Source organism: Salvelinus sp. IW2-2015, linkage group LG28 (assembly GCF_002910315.2).
Source record: "Salvelinus sp. IW2-2015 linkage group LG28, ASM291031v2, whole genome shotgun sequence".
NCBI classification, from domain to species: Eukaryota; Metazoa; Chordata; class Actinopteri; order Salmoniformes; family Salmonidae; genus Salvelinus; species Salvelinus sp. IW2-2015.
This window is the reverse complement of record NC_036868.1, coordinates 26,744,422-26,752,047: the sequence shown is the minus strand read 5'-3', so window position 1 is coordinate 26,752,047 and position 7,626 is coordinate 26,744,422. Positions and strand designations below refer to the sequence as shown.

Genomic DNA, 7,626 nt, shown 5'->3' with positions numbered 1-7,626 from the left:
CTTGTGTGTATGATGTATAAAATGGCATTGTCTGTTGGTGTTGATGTCTATATGTATGTTCTGTGGTGTTGGTCAGATGTTGATATTATGGGTGGTCTGTGGGTATTTCATATGATGGTCTGTGGGTATGGTGTTATATGCGAATGCTTTCCCTGTGGGTGAATTAGATGTTAAAATGGATTGTTCCTGTGGTGTATGATGTATAATGGATGTTCTTTTTTGGTTGGGGAGAGAGAGAGAGGGTATGTGTATGTGTGTATATAAATGGCAAGGTGCTGGATGGTTCTGTGGTGTATGATGTTATATGGATGGTTCTGTGGTGAATGATGTTATATGGATGGTTCTGTGGTGTATGATGTTATATGGATGGTTCCCACACCTTCCTAATATTGAGTTGCACCCCCGTTTGCCCTCAGAACAGCCTCAATTCGTTGGGACATGGCCTCTACACCCCGGTCAAAGGCACTTCAATATTTTGTCTTGCCCATTCACCTTCTGAATGGCACATATACACAGTCCATAACTCAATTGTCTCAAAGATAAAAAATATTTTTTTAACCTGTCTCCTCCCCTTCATCTACACTGATTAAAGTGGATTTAACAGGGGACATCAATAAAGGATCGTAGCTTTCAGCTGGACTCACCTGGTGTTTTGTACACTCGGTGTACAAAGGATCTGAAAGCAACATTTATCGCTATAGCAACAAGGTTGAGGGTAAACGAATGAAATCCAAGTGAAATAAGTATATGGAACAGGCCAAGAGGATGTACAAGGAGAAGGCTCTCTCAGGAGGCTAAACCCAGAGATGCTTGGAGGGGTGTGTGAAAACACTAGCAGGGCTTAACAACACCCTGCTCCAAATAAAAAAAATGTTTTGGTGGTAGAATTGACCAACTGAAAGAGAGGAGGTGACCTCTGACCTATCGCACATGTCGCACACTCTAGCAAATGTTGAGCTGCAACCAACAGATGTGGAAGCCGCATTTAAAAGGACCAATCAAAAGAAAGCACCTGGGCTAGACACCATTAGTGGTCGCCTACTGAAGGTTTCCCATAAGCAACTGGCAGGTGTTTTCTGTGACCTTTTCAACTGCTCTCAGGCAAAACACTCCATCCCAGCCATATGGACCTCATCCATCATATGCCCAGTACCTAAAAGAGCAACCCCTCCTGCAACAATGACTACCTACTTTTTTAGCTTTAACATCTTTAGTGATGAAGTGCTTTGAAAGGCTGATTCTCCCCCAGCTACAAAAGGAGGTATACTCTTACACAGAGCCACTCCAGTTTGCCTACGAGTGGCACATGATTGATGCGGTCGATGATGCACTCCTGTCTCTACTGCACTGTGCCCACACCCACCTGGAGAAGCCCAGGACATAGGTCCAGATGGTATTTGTGGATGTCTCTAGTGAATTTAATACAGTCCAGCCTCGCTTAATGGGTTATAAACTCCAGAACATGAATGTCATTCCGCATCGGATTCTCTGGGCAACAGCAGGCAACACAGAGGGGCGCCTCTAGGCGGAAATTGACAGATTTTCAATGTGGTTTAGCCAGAACTACCTGGGGTCAATGCAATCAAAACCAAAGACCTGGCCATTGATTTCAGAATAGACCAACCTACTGTAAGCATCCCAGTGCTGGAGATTAACAGACAGATCGTATTGCGAGTGGAGGACTACAAATAGCTTTGGAAGCATTATTGACGACAAGCTCTCATTCCAAAGAGAAACTGAGCACATTCCTCAAAATGTCAATTGAGTTCAATGTACAATAACAAGTCCTCCGAGCATTTTATAAATGCTTTATGCAATCCATCTTAGCCTTTAGTATTGTGGGGTGGTTTGGTGCGCTAGGGAACACAAGTCAGAACCCACTGAACAGGGTAATAAGAATCAGTGGGAAGGTCATCGGAGAAAAGCCAGGAACCCCTCAGTGACATTTACAAAAAAATCGAGTGAGGAAGAAAAGGAAACAAATAGCATTTGACATAACATACTGTACACACTGATTGAGCAGTACAGCCCCCTACCCTCCGAGTGCAGGTATAGAGCTCTCCCGTTCAAATCTACGAGAGCAACTTCTAGACAACATCCATCAAACGCATTAACTCTTGAGGTCCCTATTTGTATTCATATATATATGTCTATTTACCCTGTGATTGCGTGGACTGCTTCTAATCCGATATATTGTAGCCTACATGTTTTTGTGTTCAATGTTGTTTTGTTTCTGGTATGTACCATTCGTCACCACACAGGAAGTTTCCTCCCAGGAAATAAGTTATTTGAATGGATACTCCTTGACTCATTCCACATTTTATTGTGTTACAGCCTCAATTCAAAATGGATTCAATAATTGGTTCCCCCACCCATCTACACACAAGGCCACATAATGTGAAAACGTGTTTTTAGACATTTTTGCTAATTTATTGAAAATGAAATACAGAAATATCTCATTTACATAAGTATTCAGACCCCTTGGTCAAAACATGTTAGACTCACCTTTGTCAGCGATTACAGCTGTGAGTCTTTCTGGGTAAGTATCTTAAGAACTTTGCACACCTGGATTGTACAATATTTGCACATTATTCTTTTATTTTTATTTTTCAAGCTCTGTCAAGTTGGTTGTTGATCATTGCTAAACAGCCATTTTCAAGTCTTGACATAGATTTCAAGCTGATTTAAGTCAAAACTGTAACTAGGCCACGAAGGAACATCCAATGTCGTCTTGGTAAGCAACTCCAGTGTATATTTGGTCTTGTGTTTTAGATTATTGTCCTGCTGAAAGATGAATTTGTCTCCCAGTGTCTGTTGGAAAGCAGACTGAACCAGGTTTTACTCTAGGATTTTGCCTGTGCTTAGCTCTATTATATTTATTTAAATTTTAAAAACTCCCTAGTCCTTGCTGATGACAAGCATACCCATAACATGATGCAGCCACCACCATGCTTGTACTCAGTGATGTGTTGTGTTGGATTTGCTCCAAACATAACACTTTGTATTCGGGACATAAAGATAATTTCTTTGCCACATTTTTTGAAGTTTTACTTTAGTGCCTTATTGCAAACAGGATACATGTTTTGGAATATTTGTATTCTGTACAGGCTTCCTTCTTTTCACTCTGTCATTTAGGTTAGTATTGTGGAGTAACTACAATGTTGTTGATCCATCCTCAGTTTTCTCTTTTCACAGCCATTAAACTCTGTAACTGTTTTAAAGTCCCCATTGTCCTCATGGTGAAATCCCTGAGCGGTTCCTTCCTCTCTGGCAACTAAGTTAGGAAGGACACCTGTATCGTGTATGTATGTATACCATGCACAAAGGGATATTACATTTTATTTTTACCCATCTACCAATAGGTGCCCTTCTTTGCGAGGAATTGGAAACCTGGTCTTTGTGGTTGAATCAGTGGTTGAAATTCACTGCGCGACAAAGGGACCTCACAGATAATTGTATGTGTGGGGTACAGAGATGAGGTCGCCATTCAAAAAACCATGTTAAACACTATTATTGCACACAGGGTGAGTCCATGCAACAGACCTATTGTTAAGCAAATGTTTACTCCTGAACTTATTTAGACTTAACATAACAAAGGGGTTTAATACTTTTTTACTTGTTTGATTTTCTTAACATTTTTCTTAACATAAATCGGAACTTTTTTTCGAAAAACATAATTACACTTTGACATTATGGGGTATTGTGTGTAGGCCAGTGACCAAAATGAATCGCAATTTTAATCCATTTTAAATTCAGGCTGTAACAAAACATCATGTGGAATAAGTCCAAGGTGTGTGAATACTTTCTGAAGGCACTGCATGGATGGTTATGAAAGGTTATCTATAAAGTGGTATGAAAGCTTGCCTACGTGTATGATCTATTAACGCCTCTCCAAAGTGTGTGAGGCTATATGAAAGGTTCTCCCGTGTTGATGTTGTGATCACGTGGGTGTGATGTGTGATGCTGTGTGAATGGGTCTGTGGTGTGTGAGATGACGAGGTAACGGTTCTGGGCTGTCTCATCAGTATCTTCAGGATGTTCTCGGCAGACAGGAAACGAGTGGAGACAGCTCTGGAGAACTGCAACCTCCCTTCTGGACGGGTAAGACTAGCTTATTATCTAGCTCTACCACTCACTTACTCTACCTACAGTGTCTATCCCTGTTTCCCTCTCTCTCTCTCTCTCTCTCTCTCCCTTGTTCATCCACACTGTAATGTTCCATACCCCAGCAGATCTGATCATAACTGCTTTTCAGGGAATATCATTTGTGTGGATTCCTCCTTTATAGTTTTTTACAGGACTTCCCATAATAAGAGATTCTGTCTCAGTCTGTCTACAGATGAGCCCCAGGGAGAGAGTGTGTGTGTGTGTGTGTGTTGTGTGTGTGTGTGTGTGTGTGTGTGTGTGTGTGTGTGTGTTGTGTGTGTGTGTGTGTGTGTGTGTGTGTGTGTGTGTGTGTGTGTGTGTCTCTGAGTGTTTGTGTCTCTGTGTGTGTGTCTGTGATGTTTCCTCCAGTCATAGGGGAAAAAACGTATTGTATTCTCTGTCGTTCCACTAATGTGCTGTTTCGTCCACAGTAAACGAACACTGTCTCTGCAGGAATAGCAAGCAATTAGCTCTGAGGAGTGAAAAAGCTCCTTAACACACACACCACAATCCTCCCCCAGACACACACATACAGTACCTGTCAAAAGTTTGGACACACCTACTCATTCAAGGGTTTTTCTTTATTTTTACTATTTTCTACATTGTAGAATAATAGTGAAGACACCAAACTATGAATAACACATATGGAATCATGTATTAACCAAAAAAGTGTTAATATGATTTTAGATTCTTCAAAGTAGCCACCCTTTGCCTTGATAACAGCTTTGCACACTCTCAACCAGCTTCACCTGGAATACTTTTCCAACAGTCTTGAAGTAGTTCCCACATATGCTGAGCACTTGTTGACTGCTTTCCTTCTCTCTGCGGTCCAACCATCCCAAACCATCTCAGTTGGGTCGAGGTCTGGTGATTGTGGCAGCCAGGTCATCTGATGCACCACTCCATCACTCTCCTTCTTGGTCAAATAGCCCTCACACAGCCTGGAGGTGTGTTGGGTCATTGTCCTGTTGAAAAACAAATGATAGTCCAACTAAGCGCAAACCAGATAGGATGGCATATCGTTGCAGAATGCTGTGGTAGCCATGCTGGTTAAGTGTGCCTTGAATTCTAAATAAATCACAGACAGTGTCACCAGCAAAGCACCCCCAACCATCACACCTCCTCCTCCATGCCTCACGGTGGGAACTACTCATGCGTAGATTAGATCATCCATTCACCAACTCTGCGTCTCACACAGAGGTTAGAACCAAAAATCTCAAATATGAACTCATCAGACCAAAGGACAGATTTACACAAGCAAGTCTCTTCTTATTATTGGTGTCCTTTAGTAGTGGTTTCTCTGCAGCAATTCGACCATGAAGGCCTGACACACACACAAACACACACACACACACACACACACACACACCACACACACACACACACACACACACACACCACACACACACACACACACAACACACACACACAGTAAACCATAGTGTAAATAATTAGCTGCCTTGTGAGAGGAGAGAGATGTATAGGTGATTGAAGGTCAGCTGGGATTTGTTGTTGTTGAAATGTGCTATTAATTAAACAAACGTTAGTTCTTATAATCTCAACTCCTCACACACACACACACACACACACACACACACACACACACACACACACACACACACACACACACACACACACACACACACACACACAACACACACACACACACACACACACACACACACACACACACACCCACACACACACACACACACAACACACACACACACACACTAATCTACTCGCCACACACACAGTAAACCATAGTGTAAATAATTAGCTGCCTTGTGAGAGGAGAGAGATGTATAGGTGATTGAAGGTCAGCTGGGATTTGTTGTTGTTGAAATGTGCTATTAATTAAAACAAAACGTTAGTTCTTATAATCTCAACTCCTCTCTCACACACACACACACACACACACACACACACACACACACACACACACACACACGCACACTGGCTGGCCTTCAGAAATACTCGTACAACTGCACACGGTCACACACACACATACACAGAATGATACTCTCACACAAACATTGTCTGGTCTTTAAACTCTGTGATCCGAGCAGCATTTTAAAATCCTCCTCCTCATCCCTCCTTCTCACCACTTTTTCTCCCTCAGCAGTGTTGTTATGCTCTGTTTTGTCTGGGTGTGTCCTAAGACGCTCTGACCACCGAGGTTGGTATGGGTTCAATTCCATTTCAGTTCGATCAATGTAAATGTACTTCCTTAATCGATGGAGTTGGAACCAAGTTCACTGTGCATCCATTTTTTCCTGTGTTTTTTCCCTCTCTCTCTTTCTCTCTCCAGAGTGACTCCGTCCCTCAAGAGGACTTCACTCCGGAGGTCTACAAAGTGTTCCTCACCAACATATGTCCTCGACCAGAACTAGACAACATCTTCTCTGACGTGTAAGACAACTGTCGCTCAGATTTACCCAGAACTACCGCATGTCCCATACACACACACACACACACACACACACACACACACACACACACACACACACACACACACAATGCCTCATGAGCTTAGTTCAACTGTTGTACCCCATTGGAACCCAAAATATTTGCTTGTTTTACTCCAATGTTTGTAAACAAAGTAAAAGTAAACAAACACTATATAGCCTGAAAGGGTTGAAACTGTCACCGTGGATGGTCAGTCTCTGCATCCATAGGTCTCTCTATGAATTTGAGAGTGGTAACATTTCTTCAGCCCCGTCCCTTTTTACCGAAACAGGGGCGGGGAAGGTGCTTCGTTATTGTTTCAACTGCTGGTTGCAGCGTTAAGCTAAACTTCTGCATTATTAAGGTTTATGATATAAACATCATAGACACAGCAATAGACACAGCACACACAGCACACACATAAGTAAAAAATGTTAGAGACAGAGAAACATTATGGAATGGATGGTTGCTGTCCAAAATTATACCTTGTGCTTGCCTGAAGACTTATCATTCTTCAGCGTGGAAAAGTCCTGTTAAATTGCAGATCTCAAATGTTCTCACTGAGTTGAAACGAAATTGCCACAATTTAGAGCAGTCTGCTGAACGACTTCGTTGTTTGTGTTTTTTGGGTCTTTTTAATGCCGTTTTTTTCTCTTCTAGCTATCCTCAGAGGCTAGTGCGGTCTGCCCACTGGATAGGGCTCTACGCCAGAGCAGCCAACGCAAATTAAACTCACAAATCCACATTTGAATTTGAGAAAAGTGACACGTCGAGAGAGAGAGCGAGAAAGAGAGAGAGGGAAAGGCGATGTGAACGCGACAGGGATTTTTAATCAGATCTCATCATTTACTTTACAACGCCACATTGTGATCCTTTGTCCCTCTCTCCTCATCTCTCACCCTCTTGAATTCTCTCTCGCTCACGTCTTGTTCCCCTGCTTCTCTCTCCTCTCCTCCCTATCTCCTGTCCTTTGTTTAGTGGAGCTAAAAGCAAACCCTACCTGACAGTGGAGCAGCTGACTGACTTTATAAA

The 7,626-nt window shown here is 42.3% G+C and overlaps 1 protein-coding gene across 1 annotated transcript in view; it reads left to right on the top strand.

The window, feature by feature from the left end:
* The window catches only part of LOC111954482 (1-phosphatidylinositol 4,5-bisphosphate phosphodiesterase beta-1), a 110,316-nt gene that overhangs the window by 16,819 nt on the left and 85,871 nt on the right, over window positions 1–7,626 (top strand). Inside the window, 4 exon segments of the mRNA XM_070435850.1 lie at window positions 422–430; window positions 4,026–4,101; window positions 6,458–6,558; window positions 7,573–7,625. Of these exon segments, the coding sequence (XP_070291951.1) occupies window positions 422–430; window positions 4,026–4,101; window positions 6,458–6,558; window positions 7,573–7,625 (239 nt within the window).